General features: G+C 44.4%; 1 protein-coding gene across 1 annotated transcript in view; it reads right to left on the reverse strand.

Annotated features, from left to right (window-relative positions):
- Positions 1-8,581: 8,581 nt before the first annotated feature.
- LOC139366412 (mediator of RNA polymerase II transcription subunit 12-like) overlaps positions 8,582-27,767 on the reverse strand; it is a 48,317-nt gene continuing 29,131 nt past the window's right edge. The window contains exons 21-44 of the mRNA XM_071103867.1: positions 27,486-27,713; positions 27,179-27,323; positions 26,865-26,985; positions 24,856-24,966; positions 24,619-24,732; positions 24,266-24,429; positions 23,357-23,536; positions 22,667-22,738; positions 22,218-22,375; positions 20,612-20,773; positions 20,281-20,392; positions 19,667-19,756; positions 19,059-19,168; positions 18,707-18,842; positions 17,178-17,327; positions 16,385-16,750; positions 14,940-15,090; positions 14,345-14,559; positions 13,998-14,072; positions 13,560-13,780; positions 12,969-13,143; positions 11,972-12,376; positions 9,236-9,332; positions 8,582-9,050 (exon numbers count right to left, since the gene is read on the reverse strand). Coding sequence (XP_070959968.1) covers positions 9,013-9,050; positions 9,236-9,332; positions 11,972-12,376; positions 12,969-13,143; positions 13,560-13,780; positions 13,998-14,072; positions 14,345-14,559; positions 14,940-15,090; positions 16,385-16,750; positions 17,178-17,327; positions 18,707-18,842; positions 19,059-19,168; positions 19,667-19,756; positions 20,281-20,392; positions 20,612-20,773; positions 22,218-22,375; positions 22,667-22,738; positions 23,357-23,536; positions 24,266-24,429; positions 24,619-24,732; positions 24,856-24,966; positions 26,865-26,985; positions 27,179-27,323; positions 27,486-27,713 — 3,796 coding nt within the window. The 3' untranslated portion in view covers positions 8,582-9,012. The remainder of the gene's footprint in view (positions 9,051-9,235; positions 9,333-11,971; positions 12,377-12,968; positions 13,144-13,559; positions 13,781-13,997; positions 14,073-14,344; positions 14,560-14,939; positions 15,091-16,384; positions 16,751-17,177; positions 17,328-18,706; positions 18,843-19,058; positions 19,169-19,666; positions 19,757-20,280; positions 20,393-20,611; positions 20,774-22,217; positions 22,376-22,666; positions 22,739-23,356; positions 23,537-24,265; positions 24,430-24,618; positions 24,733-24,855; positions 24,967-26,864; positions 26,986-27,178; positions 27,324-27,485; positions 27,714-27,767) is intronic.

A 27,767-nucleotide genomic window follows, 5' to 3' on the forward strand; every position in this document is an offset into this window, starting at 1 on the left:
CATTAGTGTAATGCATTATTTTTCCTGTCTGTTTGAGCTGTCCTAACTGCTGCTTTTATTTACAATTGATCATTATTATATTCAAATAGTGTTAAACAGTTTTGGGTTGTTGAGAGAAATTAAATGGTTCTACCTACAACCACCAATCAACAAAAAGTGGTAGGTGTAGTCAACACTGTGACAACACTGTTCAATAAACCTTTTAGTAGTTTTATCAAATCAAGTTGCCATTTGTAGGTACAGAACTAACACTACTTTAAAAAGTACAAAAAGTTGGAAGTGTTCCATATTATTATTTTCTCTCCCACCTCCCATATAAAGACCATACAAGTTCAGTACAGTATCTCCTCTAACACATTTCAATTCACTGTTATCTCCTCTTTAGAATGACCATCAGCTGAGAGGTTAAAGTTCAATCTGAGTGACAGGAGAGATGACCAATGGGCCAGAGTTTTCACCACCATGATAACCTGGGTAGAGAAATGGCTAGAGTTTCTCAGTGAAGGTGCAGCCAGAGAAAGAAAAGATATGAGACTTGGCCTAGACATCATAGGAGACCTGTCCCTCCTCATAATCCACAAACACACCAACCTTCTGGGGCTTCTCTTTTTAGGGAGAGAGTGGGGCTAGTACAGGCCTGACACTCATTCCAATACATCAGTCCCACAGTCCAGTATACATTCTCAGGGCACTGTGCTATCCTAATTTTTCTATTGATGGACTCTCTCGCTACTCCTAAAAACCACCTACTCTTCCCCCACCTGTACCTCATAGTAGAATCTCCCTGAGGAAAAGCTCTCCTTTCCCAGGACACAACAATTGGTATAAAAACCTCTCTGGGTTGTTAGGGAGTTTATGTATTGTCTTTGTTTCCTGTCCTCAGACAAAAGGAGATGTGTATCAGGGTCCAGAGTTACAGCTGCATCCTCTTCAGGAAACCTCTCCATCTCTTTATTGAATTTCTCAAGTTCAGAAAATGCTTTCCTTGCCATCTCCTCCAGCTGAGACAAAGCTCTCCTCAGGTTCCACTCACACAGTTCACTGTGAACACTGATCTCAGACCAGTCCTTGATGAGTGTCAGAGGGCACAGTGATGAGGAGCGGTGAAGGTGGTCCTCGCTATGCGAGAGCTGCTTCAGCTCAGTACTTCTCCTCTGTAGCTCAGTGATTTCCTGCTCCAGCTCTTTGATGAGCCCTTCAGCCTGCCTCTCTGCTGCTTTCTGATTCTCCTCGATCACCTCAATGTAGTCAGCCTGGCTTTTCGCAATGAAGTGTGCCAGAGCAGTGAAGACCTGCACACTGTCTCATATCTCTCTCTGAATGAGCTCTACTGGGTGTTTGATATCTTGAACCTTCTGCAATCGCTCCTTGATCATCTGCTGCACTGCCTCTGTCTTCCCCAGCTGAGCCTTCCTCTCTCCAAACTCTTCCTCTAGAGGGACGGTGTGGTGAGTTTTGTGGTCTGTCTCAGTGTAGAACTGACACACACATGTCTGGTCAGTCCTACAGAAGAGCTCCAGTAGTCTGATGTGCCTCTTATTTTGTGTTAGTAAATATTTTCTTAAAGTAAAAAAATTAAAAGTAACTCTTTCTTGAACTGCATTGTTGGTTAAGGGCTTGTAAGTAAGCATTTCACGGTAAGGTTGTATTTGGTACCTGTTGTATTTGGCACATGTTAAAAATGTAATTTGATTTGATTCAAAATAAAAAATATAGGACAATACACCCATCACGACAAGAGATATCACAACACTACATAAAGGGAGACCCAAGACAACAACATAGCATGGTAGCAACACCACATGACATCAACATGGCAGCAGCACAAAACATGGTAAGAGTTACACACAAGGATACTTTATTGACACACATGAATGAAAAGGTAGTGGAATGGTAGTGGCTATGTAATGGACAGAAAACAGTGGTAATGAATACACTGTATATTCCAAAGCACAATGATAATAAAGGACTGTATAACGGACCATTAACATCGACGGGTATGTAGTGGAGCGGGTCGAAAGTTTCAACTATCATGGTTCAAACACACCAAGACAGTCGTGAAGAGGGCACAACAAACACCCTCCCCCGGGCCCTTATCGCCAAGCCTGTTTCTCCTTTCTGGGGAAGTTCCCATTGCTTGGAAGGCAGCCATGGTTCGTCCTTTATTTAAAGGGGGAGATCAAGCTGGTCCTACCTGTTATAGGCCTATTTCTATTTTGCCCTGTTTATCAAAAGTGTTGAAAAACTTTTAAATAATCAAATGACTGGCATTCTTGATGTCTATAGTATTCTCTTGGGTATGCAATCTGGTTTCTGTTCAGGTTATGGATGTGTCATTGGGTTTACTTGATAGCTACACAAATAGCTAGCTAGAACAAAGGGTTAATAAGATAAATTCATTACAAATATTAAAAGCAATACAAATAAGTTCTCCAGTTGCCATTGATTCTAAGCCAATATTGTGCTGCTAGTTTTACTGACTTGGCCAAAGCTTTTGATACGGCCCATTCCTATGGGCCGGCGAAGCAGTATTGGTGTCTCTGAGGGGTCTTTGGGCTGGTTTGCTAACTACCTCTCTCAAAGAGTGCAGTGTAAAAAGTCAGAAAATCTGCTATCTCAGCCACTGCCTGTCACCAATGGAGTACCCCAAGGCTTGATCCTAGGCCCCATGCTCTTCTCAATTTACAACAACACAGCTCAGGCAGTAGGAAGCCCTCCCACGCAGATACAGTCTTACATTCAGCTGGCCCCTCACTGGATGTTGTGTTAAACGCTCTACAACAAAGCTTTATTTGTGTCCAACAAGCTTTCTCCTACCTTTTACCTTGTTTTGAACACCTCCAAAACAAAGGTCATGTGGTGTGGTCAGAAGAATGCCCCTCTTCCCACAGGTGTTATTACTATCTCTGAGGGTTTAGAGCTTGAGGTAGTCACCTCATACAAGTACTTAGGAGTATGGCTAGACAGTGCACTGTCTTTCTCTCAGCACAAATCAAAGCTGCAGGCTAAAGTTACATCTAAACTTGGTGTCTTCTATCGTATTCGCTCCTCTTTCACCCCAGCTGCCTAACTAACCCTGATTCAGATGACCATCCTACCCATGCTAGATTACGGAGACATAATTTATCGATTGGCAGGTAAGGGTGCTCTTGAGCGGCTAGATGTTCTTTACCATTCGGCCATCAGATTTTCCACCAATGCTCCTTATAGGACACATCACTGCACTCTATACTCCTCTGTGAACTTGTCATCTCTGTATACCTGTTGCAAGACCCACTGGTTGATGCTTATTTATAAAACCCTCTTAGGCCTCACTCCCCCCTATCTGAGATATATACTGCAGCCCTCATCCTCCACATACAACACATGCCAGTCACATTCTGTTAAAAGTCCCCAAAGCACAAACATCCCCTCTTTTCAGTTTGCTGCAGCTAGCGACTGGAACAAGCTGCAACAAACACTCAAACTGGACAGTTTAATCTCAATCTCTTCATTCAAAGACTCAATCATGGACACTTACTGACAGTTGTGGCTGCACTGTGTGATGTATCGTTGTCTCTACCTTCTTGCCTTTTGTGCTGTTGTTTGTGCCAAATAATGTTTGTATTATGTTTTGTGCTGCTACCATGTTGTATTGCTACCATGTTGTTGTTATGTTGCTACCATACTGTGTTGTCATGTGTTGCTGCCTTGAAATGTTGTCATCTTAGGTCTCTCTTTATGTAGTGTTGTCTCTCTTGTTGTGATGTGTCCTATATTTATATATATTTTTTTATATATATATCCCAGGCCCCGTCCCCCTTTTTGTATTTTGATAGGCCGTCATTGTAAATAAGAATTTGTTCTTAACTGACTTGCCTAGTTAAATAAAAATGTGTTTTGTACACTGCTGCTACTCGCTGTTTATTATCTATACATAGTTACTTCACCCCTACCTACATGTACAAATGACCTCAACTAACCTGTACCCCCGCACACTGACTCGGTACCGGTACCCCCTGTGTATAGCCTCGTTATTGTTATTTAATAATTTTTTATATATATTTTTTTTTTACTGTTTACTAGTTTATTTGGTAAATGTTTTCTTAACTTGAACTGCACTGTTGGTTAAGTAAACATTTTACGGAATGGTCTATACTTGTTGTATTCTGCGCATGTGACAAATGAAGTTTGATTTGATTTATAAATGGCTATGCCACCTGCGCATATTACAACAATCTTTTTATTTATTTTTTATTTCACCTTTATTTAACCAGGTAGGCCAGTTGAGAACAAGTTCTCACTTACTACTGCGACCTGGCCAAGATCAAGCAAAGCAGTGCGACACAAACAACAGAGTTACACATGGAGTAAAACAAACATACAGTCAATAACACAATAGAAAAATCTGTATATAGTGTGTGCAAATGAAGTAAGGAGGTAAGGCAATAAATAGGCCGTAGTGGTGAAGGAATTACAATTTACACTGGAGTAATAGATGTGCAGATGAGGATGTGCAAGTAGAAATACTGGGGTGCAAAAGAGCAGAAAAACTAATATTGGGATGAGGTAGGTAGTTGGTTGGATGGGCTATTTACAGATGGGCTGTGTACAGCTGCAGCGATTGGTAAACTGCTCTGACAGCTGAAGCTTAAAGTTTGTGAGGAAGATATGAGTCTCCAACTTCAGTGATTTTTGCAATTAATTCTAGTCATTGGCAGCAGAGAACTGTAAGGAAAGGTGGCCAAAGCAGGTGTTGGCTTTGGGGATGACCAGTGAAATATACCTGCTGGAGTGCGTGGAACGGGTGGGTGTTGCTATGGCGACCAGTGAGCTGAGATAAGGCTGGGCTTTACCTAGCAAAGACTTATAGATGACCTGAAGCCAGTGGGTTTGGTGACAAATATGTAGCAAGGACCAGCCAACGAGAGCATACAGGTCGCAGTGGTGGGTTGGATATGGGGCTTTGGTGACAAAACGGATGGCACTGTGATAGACTGCATCCAATTTGTTGAGTAGAGTGTTGGGGGCTATTTTGTAAATGACATCGCCAAAGTCAAGGATCGGTAGGATAGTCAATTTTATGAGGGGATGTTTGGCAGCATGAGTGAAGGGGCTTTGTTGCAAAATAGGAAGCCGATTCTAGATGTAATTTTGGATTGGAGTTGCTTAATAATGTGAGTCTGGAAGGTCAGTTTACAGTCTAACCAGCACATAGGTATTTGTAGTTGTCCAGTTCATGTGTTCTATCTGCCTGGATGTGTTCACTGAGCCTGTCTCTCTTCTATGTGGACAACTTCTGCAAGGTCTGTATCAGCAGATACTGGAATACTACCAGTGTCCAGTATGTTAGAAAACATTTTCTGTTTGTCAATACTTTCATTTCTGAGATAGCTATTAAGTTCAGGAAGTCAGTTGAGGTGAAAGCTATTAGTTGCTCAGACCATCACCCTACTGTGCCTGGAGAAGTGTTCTGTGATGTCCGCACTAGTCTTCGCCTCACTGTGCATGCAGATGCACTCACACCTGCCTGCTGCCATTTCTGAGCAAGCTCTGTATTGGAGGTGACCCGATCCCACAGCTGAATCAACTTTAGGAGACAGTCCTGGCGCTTGCTGGACTTTCTTGGGCGCCCTGAAGCCTTCACAACAATTGAACCGCTCTCCTTGAAGTTGTTGATGATCTGATAAATGGTTGATTTAGGTGCAATCTTACTGGCAGCAATATCCTTGCCTGTGAAGCCCTTTTTGTGCAAAGCAATGATGACTGCACGTGTTTCCTTGCAGGTAACCATGGTTGACAGAGGAAGAACAATGATTCCAAGCACCACCCTCCTTTTGAAGTTTCCAGTCTGTTATTCGAACTCAATCAGCATGACAGAGTGATCTCCAGCCTTGTCCTCGTCAACACTCACACCTGTGTTAATGAGAGAATCACTGACATGATGTCAGCTGGTCCTTTTGTGGCAGGGCTGAAATGCGAGGGGTACAGGTTAGTCGAGGTAATTTGTAGATGTAGGTATGGGTCGAAAGTTTCAACTATCATGGTCCAAACACACCAAGACAGTCGTGAAGAGGGCTCTTGTGGATTCCACAACAAATCTGTAAAACTTAATAGACAAGCAGTGGTGACCCGTCATTCAGGGCAAAGCTCCACCTGTTTTGAGCCCTACATTTAGCCTGTTTTGCATGTTATTTTGGCATTAATATGTGTCCCATCTCAGTTTGCAAACAATGTAAAAAAATATATATCATTGAGTTAATAAAGGCGCATACAAACATGGTCGCTTTTGTTTTCTTGAGTAAGGCAGCTCCAAAATGCAGGTGCTTCAGCCTAGCTCAGTGCTTTCTGTGGTGGTGGAGCAAGCCTACAGAAAATACGGAGCGTTGCGCCGTGATTGGCTCAGTGTTGTCACTCATGGGGACACTACGCCACCTCCAAGTCTAAGGGTAGAGCTCTAAAATTCTAGCCCCTTGGGTGCTGCCATAGTTACATTAGAAGTGCCCATCCAAGAAGGCTCAAGGTCATTGGACACAGATAAAATTACTTAAAATCACATATCTACAGTAGCTTTGATTGGACTGATCATGTCAATATCATACTTTCAAAATTTTAGCTGGCAGTCATGTATCAAGTCGACAATCTGGCAAATAATTTGTAATCCTTGTCAAATGAATAGAAATAATGAAGAGAAATTATAGATAAAACATATCGGCTAACAGCAAGCATCGCAAAGCAATCATTAGCCTGCTATTCAGTGGAGTTGCTGTGTGGTCCCAAGTCTAAGAATAAGGGTCTCTTTTCCAAGTTTAAAATTGTAAACATTCAACACTGGCAAGTCCCACCAGATTAAGCATGATTTGTGTCACTCAAAACAACTCGTAAACTGTATGCGAAGACGGCTTGACAGAAATGGTAACAGAAGGTGAATGTTGAACTTTTGTTTCATACTTATCCAGATGACGCTGCATACTATTTTGCGCAAAAACACTGTCGGTGTGTTCGATGCATTACCAGGTACTGACAGCCGGGCAAGCTGAGCCTGGGCCGTCGCTCTCGGAAGTAGTTTGTTCGTAATACTAACAAACTAACCGCTACCTAAATAAAATGCAACAAAGAGAGCCTTAGCATCAGTGATTTACAATGATTTACATTAAAATTATATTAATAACAACAATAAAAACCCACAACCAATAGTAGTAATACTTTTTTTTATTACTGTACACTACAGTATACTATCATCTAACAGTTAACCCTTTTTTTTGGGGGGGGGGGGGGGGGGGGGGGTTTGAAACAGGCCTTCTTGGGCATGGTTTGTTACACTTTCCCCTCTTTTTTTGGGGGGGGGGGGGGGGGGGGGGGATTGAAACAGGCCTTCTTGGGCATGGTTTGTTACACTTTCCCCTCTTTTCGGGAAAGTTTGGCCCCACGCTTCCCTGGGCACACTCTCCAATGGCCAAGATGGAAACGTCAATGATCTAAATTCTTCTAAATAAAGGATTTTTAAACAGGAGCTGTGTCTGTGTTTGGCCATGTAAATCTTACTCACAAAATAAAGGTGCATAACTGAGTTTACCCCTCCACTGCGTACATCAATGGTCATGACATTTCAGTTTCCATCGTCTCTGGTAATTAGTGAAATGCGCCGCATGGTCAATCTGTTGTCTGTATTGGCCGTGCAGCATTTATGGTGATGTGGCTTCATACTTCTTGTGCTTAGCGGAGCAGTGCAGAGATGGTGTGAAGTTAGTGTTTATACAGGACCTCCCGCCCTCACCTACCTGCAAATAATCATGTAAATGCGGAGCCCTCCGCATTGTTGCAAAATGTGAAGCTCACCGCGATGCAGTAAAGAGCTAAATGTGGCCTCTGCGTGCCTCCTGAGGCTCTTAAAAAGGGTTCGTCCAAAATGGCGCATTTGAACAGAGACCATTTCCATGGTGAGTCTCAAAAGACGCCGTAATAGTCATTAGCATACCTTTTTGGTTAGCGCAAGTAACCCTGTGACAAGTCTGCTGCTCATAGTTTTTTGTTGCCCTGTCCAATAAAAGCATCATGCCCCTGTTAAGTCATAAAGATGTTGAAGCGGGGGCATGGTTTTAGATCAAAAGTCCTCTAAGAAGCTCGCATGAAGAAAAAAAGACTAACCTCCATATTTTTTTATTAGTGGACTGCCTGGTTTTAGCGACATATCTAACAGGGTTCCCATTTCTAAAATATTCCATGACTTTCCATATACCTTACAGAATGTACATGACAATGGACAAAAGCTCACTGGGCAATACAAGGTGGAAAAAGAACAGAATACATTTTTCTGATCATTTCATTTCCAAGGAGTGATCAATATGCAAAATTCCCTGACTATCCCTCTGGAATGCACATCAGAAAATTCCATGACTTTCCAAAAACAAATCACTGACCTGTGCGAACCCCCGACTACACAAAAAATGAAAACAATACTATCTACAATCTATAAGTGGATAATAATGATGACTCATAGTATTTCAATATCATTAATAATATCCTGATTATTCACAACCTGATTAGTAAAATGCTGTGTCAGGATGAAAAGAACGCACCAAACACAAGTACAAGACATAAAAACTGACATGATATTTAATGAGAAATACACTAAACTGAAAAATTGTACAAATTGAAATAAAATAAAAAATTGCATTATTCTTATAATTTCTTGTACTTATTTTTTACATAGACTCTTCCATTCCATTATTCTCCATGATCATAATATTTCACAGCACAATCCCTCCTTGGATGTTCAGAAATTACATGACTGAAGTTGAGATGGTTTTCGAATGGCATGTTGGGCCTCTGTGGTTGAGTTGTGGGTTCTTCCGCCTGGTCGTCTTCCTTGGCCAATAGCAGCCTTTCCCTCCTAAGAGCCTACACCTCTAAATATGGGGTCTGCGGGGCATTGGACACATCTATCTGCCAATCTACGGGCTGGCTGGGGACACGCCCACACACAGGGTCTCCCTATCCTTCCACACACACACTAATATACAACAAGCACTATCAGTAATATGAGTTGGTGTTCTGTCCGGGTTGTGTATCTGGGGAAAAGAAAAGAACACACCTGTTATCAACACACCTAAAATGACTGGAAATGGTGAAAATAGAATGTCACATTTAGTGATTTATTTTCTTGTTTGGTGCCTGATGAATGTGACCCTGGGGTTAGTACAAGGCTATAGCAGATCTCACTAAAGTACACTGACACAATGAGTCTCTTTCTTACTTGAGAGTTGTTGTTGGAGCTGCCTGACCAGTGCTGCGGTCTGCTGCTGCTGTTGAGTCTGCTGCATCTGAGTCTGCTGCATCCCCTGTCGTGGGAACTGACACACAAACATATTTCGGTGGTTGAACGTACAGACTATAACTTCACATCATACCTAATTTGAGAGGAATGAACTAATAAAAAAAATACTGTGACCATGACTTGGGACTCATTGTCTCTTTCCAGTAGCACACATTTAGAAAAAAAGATGAGGCAAGAGAGGTCAGAGATTCAGAATCCGAAAATTTTAACCAATGTTTGAGACCGTTGACAAGATTGTCCGTCCAAAAACACAACATTTAGGCCTTTGCGCATGTGCAACTCGTCCCAAAAATAATTGACTCGAGTTTAACTTTTAATGGAAAAAACAGACAATTTATAAGATACAAATTCCTATTAATGCATTTCTGTCTGGCTACGTCAGTCTTGTACTAGTGAATCTCATATCAGTACTCTGCGAGAGGGCAGATAAGGCAGGAGTTTCCTCTAGCCAGCTTTAATATGTTAGTTTCCTGCTAATTACTTATACCCATGTTATTCCTATATCGATAAGGATAATATCTATTTTCGATATATCGTGCTGACCCAAACCTCTATCCAATAACGTGGCTGGTGCCAACCTAGAGGGGCATAGTTCACTAGCAATAGATCAAGGCGAGGTAGGGTTTGATTTTGGACTTGTGGGGTGTTCCAGAAAGCAGAGCCCTATACTACATACGTGGTTTAATGAGTTAGAGAGATAACTTCGGACAACTCTGTGTTAGGGATAACCGGTACCATGAAAGTGGCTCACCTTTTATCCAGGTTCCCTTTATCTAATATTAGGTTTTGGTTGAAGATCTGATAACATTCAGTATCAAAAATATGCAGAAATAGTAAAAATCAGAAAGGGGGCAAATACTTTTTCTTGGTACTATATATGTATATATATGTATATATATATATATATGTATGCACAGTACCAGTCAAAAGTTTGGACACACCGACTCATTCAAGGGTTTTCCTTTAATTTACTATTAATAGCTATGAAAAACTATTAAAAACTATGAAATAACACATATGGAATCATGTAGTAAGCAAAAGTGTTAAATCAAAATGTATGTTATATTTGAGATTCTTCAAAGTAGCCACCCTTCGCCTTAATGACAGCTTTGCACGCTCTTGGCATTCTCTCAACCAGCTTCATGAGGTAGTCATCTGGAATGCATTTCAATTAACAGGTGTGCCTTGTTCAATGTTCATTTGTGGAATTTCTTTCCTTCTTAATCCGTTTGAGCCAATCAGTTGTGTTGTGACATGGTAGGGGGGGGGGGGGGTATACAGAAGACAGCCCTATTTGTCAAAAGGCCAGGTCCATATTATGGCAAGAACAGCTAAAGTAAGCAAAGAGAAATGACAGTTCATAATTACTTTAAGACAAGAAGGTCAGTCAAGAACTTTTAAAGTTCATTCAAGTCGCAAAAACCATCAAGCGCTATGATGAAACTGGCTCTCATGAGGACCGCCACAGGAAAGGAAGACCCAGAGTTACCTCTGCTGCAGAGGATAAGTTCATTAGAGTTACAAGCATCAGAAATAGCAGCCCAAATAAATGCTTCACAGAGTTCAAGTAACAGACATCTCAACAGCAACTGTTCAGAGGAGATTGTGTGAATCAGGCCTTCATGTTCAAATTGCTGCAAAGAAACCACTACTAAAGAACACCAATATGAAGAAGAGACTTGCGTGGGCTGAGAAACACGAGCAATGGACTTTAGACCGGTGAAAATCTCTCAAATTGGAGATTTTTGGTTCCAACCGCTGTGTCTTTGTGAGACGCAAAGTAGGTGAACAGATGATCTCCACATGTGTGGTTCCCACCGTGAAGCATGGAGGTGGTGGTGTGATGGTGCTTTGCTGGTGACACTGTCAGTGATTTATTTACAATTCAAGGCACACTTAACCAGCATGGCTACCAGAGCATTCTGCAGTGACACACCAACCCATTTGGTTTGCGCTTAGTGGTACTATCATTTGTTTTTCAACAGGACAATGACCCAACACACCTCCAGGCTGAGTAAGGGCTATTTGACCAAGGAGAGTGATGAGTGTTGCATCAGATGACCTGGCCTCTACAATTACCCGACCTCAACCCAATTGAGATGGTTTGTGATGAGTTGGACCACAGAGCGAAGGAAAAACAGCCAACAAGTGCTCAGCTTATGTGGGAACTCCTTCAAGACTGTTGGAAAAGCATTCCAGGTGAAGCTGGTTGAGAGAATGCCAAGAGTGTGCACAGCTGTCATCAAGGCAAACAGGGGCTACTTTGAAGAACCTAAAACATAAAATATGTTTGGATTTGTTTAACACTTTTGTGGTTACTACATGATTCCATATATGTTCTTTCATAGTTTTGAAGTCTTCACTATTATTCTACAATTCATGATTAGGTGTGTCCAAACTTTTGACTGGTACTGCACAAACATAGTATACACACACAAATTTGTACATATCATTTTCTGGTTCATTTTGAAAGATAAACTTGAATACACGTTGTTGGTTGTCAAGTCAATTATACCATGCTAATTTCAAGTCTATATTTCTCAAAAAGATTAATTTAAATGTGAATATTTAGGACAGTTAGTTGGCTAAGTTGATCTGTCTTTTTGGAACCACCCCCGGGTAATTTGACAGCGTAACCCTCTAAGTGGAACATACCATGGGTTGCTGCATGCCCAGGGCCTGGTTCTGAGCCTGGGTACCGGGGGGCTGGGCCGACGCTACCTGCTGTTGTTGTTGTTGCTGCTGCTGCTGTTGTTGTTGAACTTGTTGGGGCTGGACCTGTTGCTGCTGTTGAACCTGTTGCTGAACCTGTTGCTGCTGCTGAACCTGTTGCTGAACCTGTTGCTGTTGCTGTTGCTGAACCTGTTGCTGTTGCTGTTGCTGAACCTGTTGCTGTTGCTGCTGAACCTGTTGCTGTTGCTGCTGAACCTGTTGCTGCTGCTGAGCCTGCTGCTGCTGCTGAGCCTGCTGCTGCTGTTGTTGTTGTTGAGCCTGCTGCTGCTGTTGTTGTTGTTGCTGAGCCTGCTGCTGCTGCTGTTGTTGCTGAGCCTGCTGCTGGGCCTATAGGGCCAGGGACAAACACAGGAAAAGAGCAGGGTTAGACCATAGTACAACTATACAAGAATTCCAACACTGACTATGATGCTAGAGCAGCCGTGGGCTAATAACGGCCCATGGGATGTTATTAGGGTTGATTATTTTGGGTTGCAAAAAAACACTCCAGGCCTCTCGAACATCTAAAACTAGATAGAAAGTATGTATAAATGGGACCTATATTCTTTCAAATAACAATTTATTAATTTTCTGGCCTGTAAACAGACTGAAGAACAAATTGGTCCCCCCCAAAAAATCTGTGTGGCCCTCAGTTGAATTTCAAAATCCCATGTGGCTCTAGAGCCAAACAAATTTGTCCACACCTGTGTTAGATCATCAGGTAAAGCATTGAATGAATGTTCAAGTGGTTATGTAGATATATAGCACATTGAATGAATGTTCAAGTGGTTATGTAGATATATAGCACATTGAGTGGCAATAGCAGTACATGTGTTGTGGCAATAGCAGTACATGTGTTGTTGCAATAGTATTGACCCACTGTTCCATGTTGGTCTGTAGTGTTAGAGATTGTTAGTAGTATTTAGACAATTAGACATACTCTGAGTGCCTGCTGTCTGAGGTACTGCTGCTGTTGCTGCTGGGCTTGTTGCTGCTGGGCCTGCTGTTGCTGCTGCTGCTCGGCCAGCATCTGGTTTGGTCTCATGCCCGGGTGGACCCCCATGTGGCTCAAGGGCTGCATGACGGGAGCTGGCTGGATGGACTGGTGGGGAAACCTGGAGATGGTGGAAGAGAGACAGATTCAGTGGACCGGTACATCATCAATGTTTCATAAATACACCAGTCCATAAGGTCACTATTGTCCAATAGTGCTACAGCATGGAACAAAGACGTGTTCTGTGACTGCACTGTCCAATGTTCCCACCTACCTCATTAAAGTAAATCAAGAGTCCAGTTTAAATGTGGGACTGACTGATAACGCTGTATCCAGATACTAGGCAGTGATGCTAAATGTGACATATTTAAGGCCTTGATATGTGCAAGAAAAATGAGTGAAAAATGGAACCCCATGAACACAATATGAGCTAAAAGTAACCTAAATACCCTTACTAAATGGACAGTAGACAACCCTGTGCTATTGGAGAGTATTGTCCACACCCCCACCCCTCTGCAACTCCTCCCTCCTGCCCACCTTGGTGTGTTCTGCATGGTGTGTGAGTAGCCCGGTGCCTGCTGGTGAACATAACCGCTGGGCCTCTGCCTCAGAGAGTCCACCACGGCCGGGTTGGCCCCCGGGTGGCTGCCCTGGAAGCCCTGGTTCCCATACGATGGAGGGACTATACCACCCGCCTGAGAGGGGTGTGGCTGCATCCCAATGTGGGAGCCGTATGTGGTATATCCCTGGGAGATGTTCTGCACATGGAGAGAGGGAAACCAGAATGTTCATGAAAATAGGACCAATATGCAGGGAGGAGATGGGTAGAATACTGATGATCAGGAATAGAGGACACTGGTTTATACATGCGGTCAATTTCAGAGGTGGCGGAAATAAGAAAACAGGTTCTACGGCTTCATCGGGAAAGAAAATCACATGAAATGTTGCTGAGAGTGTCTCATCTGAAAGACTTGCCTGGCTTGGCTGCATGGAGCTGTATTGTTGGTTAGGCGTCATCTGCCTCATCTGTGGTCCTATCATACTCTGATTCTAAAAATTACAAGAGACAACAGTCATCCTCCGACGTTCTCTAAAAGCAATGTGCTGCTTTTTACACCTGAAGGCCAAAAATTGTGAATTCCAACTCAAACTTATCAACATGTCCTGCGTACAGCGAAAGCCAGGTTCAAGGTCCTATTCTGTGAGCATGTTAATAACACTTCTAGAAAACCCCTCAGGCACACTGTGGTAGATCCAGTCCAGAATAACCTCTGTACTCACTACTGTCCCCTTCCAGTGGAGTCTAGTTACTGCACACTCACCAGTCTGACCTGTAGCTGCTGGCGCAGAATCTGACCCTGCGGAATGTTGGGTTGGGGCTTGTAGCCCATCGGGTACTGCTTGTCCATGCCCATCATGCCTGGCATGCCACCTTGCATGCCGGGCATCATGCCTGGGTAGCTGGGCCGCGTGGGCATCATCTTGCCCATTTGAGGGTTCCGGGCTGGTCGGTACGGGGTGTCCAAACCAGGGCCTCCTGAAGGGGAAAAAGATGAGCGTTATAATGTCAAAATTCCAAATAGCTTCAACACAGTCCCGGGGGAACTACAAGGTTGCAGGGTTTTGCACCACCACAGCATTAAAATCTAGTCCTGGGCTGGAACAAAACATGTCACATTCAAAGGTCATGAGAGGAATACAGGTTTCCAGAGTGTTTTGTTTCTTGATAGTAATGTAAAAACACACTAGTAATAAATACAACAGGGCATGTATTCATCAGTATCAGAGTAGGAGTGCTGACCAAAGATCAGGTACGCACCCCCGCTGTCCTTGTCATCTTATTCGTCATGATCTATAAGGCAAACCTGATCGTGGATCAGAACCCTGATTTTAGACAATGATAATGTTGGCACTGACCTGGAGGCAGAGGCTGGTTCTGGGCATACATGCCCATGGGCTGCTGGTTGTAGCCTATCCTGCTGTAGGGGTGGGCCTGCTGGCCCATGAGGGGGTCTGGGGGTATACACGTCCCATACGGCAGTCCACCCTGGGTACGGGTCACATAGTCCTGGAGAGAGGAGAAGACATGCATCTTCTATGAGACACGCTACTTGTATAGAACGGTAATATGTGGGCCTCGCGAGTGGCGCAGCGGTCTAAGGCACAGCATCGCAGTGCTAGAGGCATCACTACAGATCTGGGTTTGATACCGGGCTGTGTTGCTGCCAGCCACGAACCGGGAGACTCATGAGGCGGCGCACAATTGGCCCAGTGTCGTCCGGGTTAGGGGAGGGTTTGGCCTGCCGGGATGTCCTTGTCCCATCATGCTCTAGTGACTCCTGTGGCGGGCCGGGCAGATGCACACTGACACAGTCACCAGTTGTACGGTGTGTCCTCTGACACATTGGTGCGGCTGGCTTCCGGGTTAAGCGAGCAGTGTGTCAAGAAGCATTGCAGCTTGTCAGGTCGTGTTTCGGAGGACGCATGGGTCTCGACCTTCGCTTCTCCTGAGTCCGTAAGGGAGTTGCAACGATGGGATAAGACTGTAACTACCAAATAGATATCATGAAATTGGCGAGAAGGAGGAGTAAAAAGAAAAAAAAGGGGAAAAAAAAAAGACTGGTCATATGTGCAATAACATCATCCATCTTTTGGACCCTTTTGACGAGGGATTTGAAGGCCTCGTCAAGATGCCACGCATGAGTGCTTAAAGCTATGAGTAACTTTATATTTCTAGATCTTGCCTTCTGATAGGCTAGGTAGAATACATGACCTGTCCCAGTGTTGGACAGGGCCTGTCCCAGTGTCTCACTAACCTCAGTCTTGTTGGACAGGACCTGTCCCAGTGTCTCACCAACCTCAGTTTTGTTGGACAGGACCTGTCGCAGTGTCTCACTAACCTCAGTCTTGTTGGATAGGACCTGTCCCAATGTCTCACTAACCTCAGTCTTGTTGGACAGGACCTGTCGCAGTATCTCACTAACCCCAGTCTTGTTGGACAGGACCTGTCCCAATGTCTCACTAACCTCCGTCTTGTTGGATAGGACCTGTCGCAGTATCTCACTAACCCCAGTCTTGTTGGACAGGGCCTGTCCCAATGTCTCACTAACCTCAGTCTTGTTGGACAGGACCTGTCGCAGTATCTCACTAACCCCAGTCTTGTTGGACAGGACCTGTCCCAATGTCTCACTAACCTCAGTCTTGTTGGACAGGACCTGTCGCAGTATCTCACTAACCTTAGTATTGTTGGACAGGACCTGTCCCGGTGTCTCACTAACCTCAGTCTTGTTGGACAGGACCTGTCCCAATGTCTCACTAACCTCAGTCTTGTTGGACAGGACCTGTCCCAATGTCTCACTAACCTCAGTCTTGTTGGTGGACGGTGTCTTCTTCTTCTTGGTCTTCTTCTTGGTTGAATCGGACGACACCGCAGGGACGCTCTTCTCCGGCTTCACTGGCTCCGCCATCTTCTTCTCGGGTTCCTGGGGCGCGGGCGTGGGCGGCTCCTCATCCTCAGGGGGCAGGGGGAGGGGCTCCAGATAGTAACTGCGCGGCTTGGGCTTCAGGTGGGTGTGGTAGAGGAGGAAGCGCTGCTGTTCCTCGAACTTGGTCACCTTACGGTCCACGCGCACCGTACCAAACCAGCCCCAGGAGAGAGGGGCCGAGTGCTTGAGGCCCTCGAACACATCCCACGGAGAGATCTTCTGCTTGGTCGACACTTGGAGACCCTAAAGGTAAAGGAGGAAGATGGTTTTACATCGATAAAAATTACAATTATTGGTGTTGCCACAAATATCTCCTGACAACTACGATATTGAGATGCAGGAAAATTAAGAAGACATGGGTTAAAATACTATATGTTTTCAGAAACGTTGAGCATTTGAAGGTGCCTGGACTGCATCTAGACAGAGTGTATGGTGTATTCCATTGGTTCCACTTCACCAGGCAATCTCAATCAAGTATTTTAACTAAAACCCAGGTCTGCTATTTAGAGAAGTTACTGAAGACATTCCTAGTGAACAGCTGAAAGACAAGATTTTATGAAGAACCGTGTGGGCCAAAAGTCAATCTCAATACTGGTGACAGAGAAACAGTAATATAGGCAACAATTGAGTTGACAATGCCTTCAAAGGATCAGAGCTCATAGTACTCTACCTCCTTCTCAAAGCCAGCGATCTTGTTTCCCTTGGTGTCAATAAGCGAGCCCTGTGGTTCACACGTGATGACATCACGGGTCTGCTTGGGCAGAGGGAGCAGCTGCCGCACCTTCTCCAGACTCTCTGACTGCCGGTCACCCAGCTCTTTCTGCAAATACACAACATTTGAGTTGTTGATACCTTTGAGCAGAGAATGAGACAAAAAGTATTTAATTGAAATGTTTCCTAGCATTTTTTTGAAAGTAGTTTGATTCAACTGAATTCTAGGTGAGTGGGGACCTCTTGTGGCGAGCACAGAGCATAACACCCTTCTATTGACTTCAATACATAAAATACAAATGGTGGAATACTCTGCTACATAGGACATACATTATTATATATTCCACATAACCACAAGTATGTGGACACCTGCTCGTCAAGGATATCATTCCAAAATCATGGGCATTAATATGGAGTTGGTCTCTACTTTGATGCTATAACAGCCTCTACTTTTCTGAGATGGCTGTCCACTAGATATTGGAACATTGCTGCAGGGACTTGCTTCCATTCAGCCACAAGAGCATTAGTGAGGTTGGGCACTGATGTTGGGCGATTAGGCCTGGCTTGCAGTCGGTGTACCAATTCATCCCAAAGGTGTTCAATGGGGTTGAGGTCAGGGCTCTGTGGAAGCCAGTCAAGTTCTTCCACACCGATCTCAACAACATTTCTGTATGGACCTCGCTTTGTGCATGGGGGCATTGTCATGCTGAAACAGGAAAGGGCCTTCTCCAAACTGTTGCCTCAAAAGTTGGAAGCACAGAATCATCTAGAATGTCATTGTATGCTGTAGCAATAAGATGTCCCTTCACTGCAACTAAGGGGCCGAACCCAAACCATGAAAAGCAGCCCCAGACCATTAATCCTCATCCACCAAACTTTACAGTTGGCACTATGCATTGGGCAGGTAGTGTTCTCCTGGCATCCGCCACACACAGATTCGTCCGTCGTACTGCCAGATGGCATTGCTCATGGTGATCTTAGGCTTGTGTGCGGCTGCTTGGCCATGAAAACCCATTTCATGAAGCTCCCGACTAACAATTATTGTGTTGATGTTGCTTCAAGGCAGTTTGGAACTCGATAGTGAGTGTTGCAACCGAGGACAGACCATTTTTACGCATTTCAGCACTGGGCAGTCCAGTTCTGTGAGCTTGTGTGGCCTACCACTTTGCGGCTGAGCCGTTGTTGCTTCTAGATGTTTCCACTTCACAATAACAGCACTTACAGTTGACCAGGGCAGCTCTAGCAGAGCAGAAATTTTATCAACTTACTTGTTGGTAAGGTGCCATCCTTTGACGGTGGCACGTTGAAAGTCAGAGCACTTCAGTAAGGCCATTCTACATCAATGTTTATCTATGGAGATTTCAAGGCTGTGTGCTCGATTTTATACAGCAAAGGTGTGGCTGAAATAGCCGAATCAACTAATTTGAAGGGGTGTCCACATACTTTTGTATATATAGTGTACATCCAGTGTGATGTGTGTGATCTTACTCGGAGCTTCTTGACCAGGTTCATATAAGCCCTCTTGTTCTCCTCCATGCTGCCCTGAGAGATGCTAGACATGTCAGCAGCCAGCGTGCCATTAATTAGCACACTCAGCATGTCCAGTACCGTGGTGAAGAGCTCACTGAGCGAGAGAGATAGAGAGAAAGTGAGAGAGAGAGAGAACAGGGGGGAGCGAGCGAGCAGGAGGGAGGTAGGGAGAGAGAGAGAGCAAGCGGGAGGTGGAAGAGAGAGAGGGAAGGGGGGAAATTATACAGTGATGCATTACACGGTGACATTACAATAACAACAAATGAACACATGAAGTTTAAAATGTGTGAGCAGTTGTGTTGTGACTTACTTGTTGGACTGCATGTCCACTGTACCGCTGCTAATGATGTCGAGGAGTAGCACGGCCCACTCCGTGGTCTGCTGTGTACTGCGTTGTACCGTGTCAAACATCCCACCCACCTGGACAGCAAAGATAACACATCCAATTTCTTTTTAGTATGCATGAAAACTCAAAGGGCGAGAGTTAAAAAAACATTATAATAATTTGATCTCTATGTAGTTTAAATGGATAAAACAATAGTGTTCTGTAGCAGTAAGTAAATGGGTTTCATCCGATTACAGACGTACTTTCTGTTAAGTTCATGTTTTAAGTATCCCTATATTTCTGTTATTACGATGCTATCACTCTGTTATTAGTAAGCCTGCGCCGGAGTCTCACTGTTGATGGACCTGGCCTGAGTGCAATGGCAACCATGTACTGTGGAAATAAGGTTTAGTAAACATTGTTAAAATGACATGATGATTAGGTTCCAGTTTAAGTTAACACTTTCCAATCCTTCCTAGTGAGGAATTTCTGTCCCCTTAGATACCATCTGGTCCAAACTGATACAAGTGACCACTTCCAGGCATGACAGGGATAACATGACTATGATGACGATGGTGACGAAGAGCCCTCACCAGATTAAGCCGCAGCTTCAGCGCCTCATGCATCATCTGCTTGGCCTTGCAGTCGTCCTGGTACTGGTCCTCCCGCCAGTTCGTTACAATCTGGAAGATGGAAACGCAGCCAATAGCCGCAGTCAGCATGAGATGTACATTTTTACACAAAAGTGTGTTCATTGATGTCAACGGAATCTTCAGTTATGCACACAGATCTAGAGGTGAGGTGGGAGAAGACGGGGGGGAGTTGTCTGACGACTCCAGCTGAATTCTTCCGCTGCTCTATGTTAGCTACATACTTCTGTCATTTTGACATCACTTCAACAATGTCAGTCTGACTGTTGTACAAAACAAAGTCATCAGTGATTGGATTATCTCTAAGTAATCAGAGTACTAAAACCAATGAGATTTTCAAACCGCTGCTTTACTCACATGTGTTCTGGGTCTGGCCCAACCCATCAATTTCTGGGACCAATCGGAAAAATGTGAATGTGTTTGCGTTCTAGAAATCGTCAGGGAGGTAACTCCGATCCAGACTCATTGCGGAAAGGAAACAAACTTCTGTGGGTGTGGCGTAGGATTTGGAGTTTGGGTAGACAGGAAAATGGAGGAGAGGCTGTGTTGAGTGTTACCTGCTGCACCTGGCTGTATAGGGAAGTGAGGAGGCCCTCCCTCTGCTCATCCTGGCCTTTTAGACAGGTCAGCACCAGAGACAGGAAGGGCTGCTGGCTCAGCAGAGACATGCTGGAAACAGACAAAAGTGTAAGGGCAATACATCCACCATCAATTTGGGAATATTGAAGCTGGGGCAAAAATGTTATCATAATTGCATCATAACTCCTGCATCTAATTTGTTTTTAGTATCTAACGCAGATTACCACGCTTTCTGGATGAAAGTACAACCATGTTGACAAAATGAGCATTATCGACATGACCCAAAATAGTCAGGGTGAGTCGTCTGACCTTTTCTGTTTCTGCCGGTCTCTCTCCTTGCGTGAGGAGGACCCCAGATGCTGGCCCTTCTCTAGCTCCTCCCCTGCCGCCTTCAGGACGTGGCCCTGGACCGAGGTGGGCAGCTTGGCGATCAGTGGCGCCACCAGCCACACACCAGACCGCTCAGACGAACTGGGGGGAACACAAAGAAAAAGAATAAGCCGTTACGCTGAGGTTAGATTTCACCAACAATGAGAAAGCATGTTTGATGATTCTTTAGCTTAGGGGTAGGAAACTAGATTCAGCCACGGGATGATTTGTGTCACAGCGGATGGTCGGTGGGACAGAACATACAGTGGGGCAAAAAAGTATTAAGTCAGCCACCAATTGTGCAAGTTCTCCCACTTAAAAAGATGAGAGGCCTGTAATTTTCATCATAGGTACACTTCAACTATGACAGACAAAATGAGAGAAAAAAAATCCAGAAAATCACATTGTAGGATTTTTAATGAATTTATTTGCCAATTATGGTGGAAAATAAGTATTTGGTCACCTACAAACAAGCAAGATTTCTGGCTCTCACAGACCTGTAACTTCTTCTTTAAGAGGCTCCTCTGTCCTCCACTCATTACCTGTATTAATGGCACCTGTTTGAACTTGTTATCAGTATAAAAGACACCTGTCCACAACCTCAAACAGTCACACTACAAACTCCACTATGGCCAAGACCAAAGAGCTGTCAAAGGACACCAGAAACAAAATTGTAGACCTGCTCCAGGCTGGGAAGACTGAATCTGCAATAGGTAAGCAGCTTGGTTTGAAGAAATCAACTGTGGGAGCAATTATTAGGAAATGGAAGACATACAAGACCACTGATAATCTCCCTCGATCTGGGGCTCCACGCAAGATCTCACCCCGTGGAATCAAAATGATCACAAGAACGGTGAGCAAAAATCCCAGAACCACACGGGGGGACCTAGTGAATGACCTGCAGAGAGCTGGGACCAAAGTAACAAAGCCTACCATCAGTAACACACTACGCCGCCAGGGACTCAAATCCAGCAGTGCCAGACGTGTCCCCCTGCTTAAGCCAGTACATGTCCAGGCCCGTCTGAAGTTTGCTAGAGAGCATTTGGATGATCCAGAAGAAGATTGGGAGAATGTCATATGGTCAGAGGAAACCAAAATATAACTTTTTGGTAAAAACTCAACTCGTCGTGTTTGGAGGACAAAGAATGCTAAATTGCATCCAAAGAACACCATTCCTACTGTGAAGCATGGGGGTGGAAACATCATGCATTGGGGCTGTTTTTCTGCAAAGGGACCAGGACGACTGATCCGTGTAAAGGAAAGAATGAATGGGGCCATGTATCGTGAAATTTTCAGTGAAATCCTCCTTCCATCAGCAAGGGCATTGAAGATGAAACGTGGCTGGGTCTTTCAGCATGACAATGATGCCTCTACTTTGTGTGTAAAGTAGAGGCAAAGAAATCCATGCGCAGAACGTGATTCAGATCTTCAGCTCTGGTGAAAAGGGATTCATGGGGGCGGGAGGGGGAGGTTACCTACAGTTCCGCAGTCTCTGCCTATTTTTTTTAAATGGGAGGGAGAATTTATAAAGGTCACACATACACACCTCAACACTGGTTTCTTGCTTGGGTTGTTGCTGTTGGAGGCAGAACCTCCGGCGCCGGCTGACCCGTTCCCTGAGAGGTTGGTGGAGTTCATCTCCGCTGACTTCTGGAACACCTCGATAGTGGCCTTGGCGATGTTCTCCAATAAGGAGTACAGCTCCTGCAGGGAGACGAGGAAGACGAGTTCGTCCACTTAACCTCAATCACAGGGAATTGATCCCTGAACAAGATGGCTGCCATTATCACCACATTCTACAGTTATGAAGGGTTATGACATACTCCACTATAACAATGTACTTCATTGAATCAAAGGTACACTTGAACTTTACAGATGGATTGTATTCTAAATCAATATTTTATTGAGAGAAAAAACAAAAATGCTTAATTGTGCCTAGATGGCAGTGTTGTGAGTGTTTTCAGGGCCTTACAGGACACGAGTCTGGTAACTTACGTTGTTAGTACTCTGCTTGATCATAAGCTGCAGCTCCAGGGATGACTGTCTCATGGTCCACTGGTCCATGTTCTAGAGGCAGGAGGATAGGACACCACTTTTAGACATGTATATAACACAATCATCTCTAAGCAGTTAAATAGTCAGAGACCTTTAGCTCCACTCTCCCTGTATTGCTGCTTTAGTCAGCAGATGGCAGTAATGCCATTCACAAAACTCAGAACACTCATGTACCCTAATGTGGTCTACTGAGCTAAGGCAGGGGTTCAGAGACAGTTCACCCACTGATTCATTCTAGCACCCACAACCCCCCCATTTCTAATGAATGTGCCGTGTGAGTCTTTCTGCTGTGCTCTCAGCCATCCCCAAGGATCATCTAGGGCTGACACTGATTCACTTACAACTTGCCTTGATGGCTTCAAAAAACCATTTCAAAGCAATTTCCGGAAAAAGCTTTTAGGTCATACATCTGCTGCCCTTGATGGAAAAGTGAAAAGTCTACTCTGCCCATGAGAAGTGCTGTCTGTTGCCAGGGCAACATTCAGCGCAGACAGAAATGTAATGTTTCCTTATTCTACATTACAGAAAGGCATGTTTGTTCCACATAAAGTTTTTATCTGAACGTTCCACAACATTGTGACCTGCTGAACGCAGCCCTGTGGTCAGTGCATAGGGCTTGTGAGGGCTGACCTGGAGGATGTGTTTGATGCGCTGCCTCTGGGGGTTGTCCCCCTCCTCACTGTCCAGCTGGCGGTGGGGGTAGCAGATGAGCTGCAGCAACCGCTGGGCCTGGATGTTAACCAGCACCGGGTCCTGCAGGGCACTGCTGTCCTCCGACAGGGACCTGAGACAGCGCTCGCCCACCCACTCCTGACAGAGGATAGCAAGAGAGATGAGTGAAGAGAGAGAGATCACCAATGGGTATATACTGAACAGGGTTTGGGTTAATTCAGTTTTCAATTCAGTCAATGCAGAAAGAGAATCTAAATTAAAATCATGATTAGAAAATTCCTTATTGTATCATATGAAGAAAAAAATATATTCACTACATCAATTTTAAAAAACTTTCTGAGTTTGTTTTTCCACTGTACACAATCTGTCTACAACAGCTAGGCACACACTCCTTTAATTTATGGTAAGAGCAAATTGAGATTTACAATGACTGCACCTGTCGACATTCAGCAACTACCACTAGACAATGTGCTTCTCTGTGGAAAACAGAAGTACTGGTCATGACTCAAGTTTGTAATTGTTGGTGTTGTGGAGGAAAATAACAGACTAACGGGTGGGGGGGTCAACCTTGCCTCATGAGAGCACAAGGGACCCGTTTTCAAAAGTTATCTATCGGATAGGATTAAATGCATAGAAATAGAGTGCCATTACCAGATAAGGGGTCAATTCCATTTTAATTCAGGAAGTGAACAGAGCTTTCAATTTGAAACATTTGAATTTCAGTTTACTCCTGGGTTGACTGAAATGAAACTGTAATGAAATGGACTCCACACATGGACTTTACAGCATTCGGAAATATGCAGCTTCTGGTGTGAGGGAAAAATGTAACCCTGGTGTGAACGATAACCTTCTTTCTCATGTTCTCACCTGTTGGCAGATGCTCTTCAGCACATACTTGGCGTACACGTCCAGGCTGGCCGTTTCTATGGAGACGGTGCGGCCGCCCGACTTCTTGGAACCCATGTCGTCGTCGGCGATGTCATCGAGGGCGGCGGGGTGAGAGAATCCCGATCCCTTCAGTTCTGCATCGCCTAGAGAGAGATGGAGATAAGTTATATATTTTGTAACATTTTAAGGGTTATGTGGTCTTACTGGTGACCAGTTGTAATAGATAGACATTTAATAACTATACTTACATCAATCTAATCACATTCAATTGTCAAAGTGGACTTATATGCAACTTTAAGGACAAAATAATAGCATAATACTGAGAGTTGTACCCAGCATAAAGACGGCCTTTAGGACAGCAAAAACAGCTCCAACCACTATGCTGTTCTGTGAGGCAGCCAGAAGGTGACGGTCACACGACGACCGGATCCCAACAGAAGATTTATCTGCAAAATATAAAATTGTATCTTTAAAACAATCATTAAATCAAATAATTTATTAATGAATTAACATTTGCGCCGATGTGGGTTCAAATGGGTGTGGGGAGCCGGGGATTGCTGTGTGTGTACCTGACTTGGCTCCATCCTGGGGGCAGGGGTTGCGCTGGGGGGTCTTGAAGAGGTGCAGCAGGATCCTGCAGGTCAGACGGGCTCCGGGCTCAGAGTCCTGCTCACTGCAGGCTGGGGGGAGAGACAAACAGAGAGCAGTAGAAAGGTAGATTAGAGGGGCACACACACACCCTCAACAAGGAATCTGAAGGGGATTAAAACTGCTTTAGCAAAGTCACATTTTTCAAATTTAAACAAAATTCTAATACATAATGAATGTGCCAGTATGACCAAAAAAATATAGACTTTACACTAACAGCCTTGAGCTTCAAGTTGTCAAGATGACATGGCAAATGAATAACACAGCCAACTACAGAGAACAGAAGCGCTTGAAGAAATTGGAAAGGTGTCCTATATTTCAAGGAGTACCAAATACTAAGTGCCATTTTCAGAGCCTGGCTGCGAAGGAGTGTCGCCAAACAAGAATTCGAACTGCTGGCTGAGGAGGAGAAGGGAAGGGTGGAGGGGGTTGTCTGGCCGTACGTGTGGTAACTAACGCCCACAGGGGACTTTGAAAACAGGCTGAATGGGGCCTTGTCCCCTGAGCAAGGGGCAGCCTTGACTGGCCACAGCGCATGTGCGTGCGTGTGCACACAAACTGCAGAGTGGGCTCAAACACACTGTGGCATTTACCTCCCTCTCAGACAGACAGAAGTAAGCAATGCATTATGGGCAGGGAGTTCCTTCAGAACCTGGAGTCATTCAAGCAGGGCAGGCCTCGGTGTACCATTCAATCATTTCTAACAGGACCTGTTGGCTGGGTAGCTAGGCTACATTAAATATAGATCTTGTAGAGAAACTTGAGAATCTGTTAGTTAAAGTCTGGGTGGTATTCATTGGGGCATGAGCTTGAAAACGTTTTCCAACAAAAAGTGAAAATGTACATTTTAGGTCTGGGCGATATGACAATATATATCGTGTGACGATAGACCTTTTTCTATCGTTTCATATTGTGCTCTATAGTTTATTTCGTTGTGTCGCAAATCACACTCTTTACGGCAACATTTTTCGTCAATTGGACGATGCTTTGCGTTCTTCCACACAAATATGAAAAGACAGTCGGTGACACAGAGCTCGTACCTAAAAGAGAGGCAACTTCGGTCGCATGGACGTGGTTTGGGTATGAAGTCTGACACGGACCAGAAAACTGTGCACTGCAAAATATGCCGGAGGCCGGTCCCAAAAGCAGGCTGAAACACCACTAACCTATTTTACCACCTACACAAGAATCATGTAAAACAGAACGGAGAGAGTCTACGGATAAGACCCCAAAAAGTACGGTTGAGTGCTCAAAACAAACCCTCGACTCAGACGTTGCAAGAGCCTTTTGCCCGTGGCACACCATATGGCAAAGAATCACGAAAGATGGAAGGAGATAACAGCTGCAGTTACAACTTACATCTGCAAAGACATGGTCCCAATTTACACGGTCGAGAAATGGGTGCTTCGTGAGTTGGTGCCAACACTCGACCCAAGGTACCAAATGCAAATTGATGTGACACATATTAATGCCAAAATAACATGCAAAACATGCATAATAAGCAAGCCCCCCCCAAAAAATATATATTTTAGGCCTACATTTATTTTATTTGCAACTGTAGTTGAAGTGTTTTCTATTTATACATTCATATTTTTACATGCTTAATTTAAAATTTGCACAGGTTATAAATAAATAAAAAAATCTAATATGAGTAAGTACCTCTATTTGTTTGAGTATAATTCAAAATGTAATAAGAAATAGGCCTTTACATGGTCATTTCATATAAACGTTCATTTAATTTACAGAAAATGTGCTATATTGTGATATGTATCGTTATCAGGATGAGATTTTGGCCATATCACCCAGCCCTAGTACATTTCTTATTGGACAAGTCCAGGTAGTCCCTCAATGTTTCAGTTCGTTTTCTTCCATTTGATGCCTAAGAACAGGACCCTGGCTACGGGTCTGGGGCTGACAGAGGAGCTCTTACCAGCGTTGAGGAGGGAGGGGATGGCTACGCAGCGGACCAGGTCCTCCAGAAGAAGACACTGGCGGGCAATGAGGATGGCTACGAAGGTGGCCAGAGAGTCATGGAAGGAGAGATCACTGACCTGAGACGGAAGAGAGAAGGAAACAGAGAGGAAATGTTTTTGATGTGAACTGCTAATTATTGGAATGTAACTGTCAGTGTTCCCCTCTAACCTGTGCCTCTCAGAGCCTGAGTGAGCAATGCACATTAATTGGTGCAGAGAGAGAGGCGCAAGGCGTGCAAGGTGTGTGTATGCTGCGAGTGTGAACACTCACGTCCACGTTGCACAGGAGGTCGTTGAAGCCACAGTTGCCGTTGTTGGAGGAGCAGCAGAGGGCTTTGAGGACGCCCAGCCACTCAGCACTCAGAGAGCGACAGTAGGCAGTCAGCTCCGCACATAGGATCCCAATGTCATTCACCCTGCAGAGATAGACATTAAACTCGTAACACCTTACTATTGAATTCAGGTAAGATACCTGGTGAGTTGACAAGTCAAGTCAAGAATCCTGTATTGTTTTCAATGCATCTGGACGTTTCAATAATTGATTGTTGATAATGGTTTTATAGAAAAACAATGCTTGCCTCTCGGGGTCCCTGTGGTCCACGCACACGTCCATGAGCACGTTGCAGACGAAGCTGTAGCGGTTGGCGGGGCTGTCATTGAGGATCTTACCCACCATGCTGTGGTTGAAATTGTGGGCCGACGGATTGGCGATGGCCTCCATCATGAACACAGGGTCCCACAGCATGTTGGAGTCAGACGGATCAATGTTACAGTATATGGAGTTCTTCACCTTGGAGCAGAACTCACTGGACAAAAGAGGGAGAGAAAGGCCACCGTTTGGTTCTCCTATATGGCTACCA

Source organism: Oncorhynchus clarkii, chromosome 14 (assembly GCF_045791955.1).
Source record: "Oncorhynchus clarkii lewisi isolate Uvic-CL-2024 chromosome 14, UVic_Ocla_1.0, whole genome shotgun sequence".
Lineage (NCBI taxonomy): Eukaryota > Metazoa > Chordata > Actinopteri > Salmoniformes > Salmonidae > Oncorhynchus > Oncorhynchus clarkii.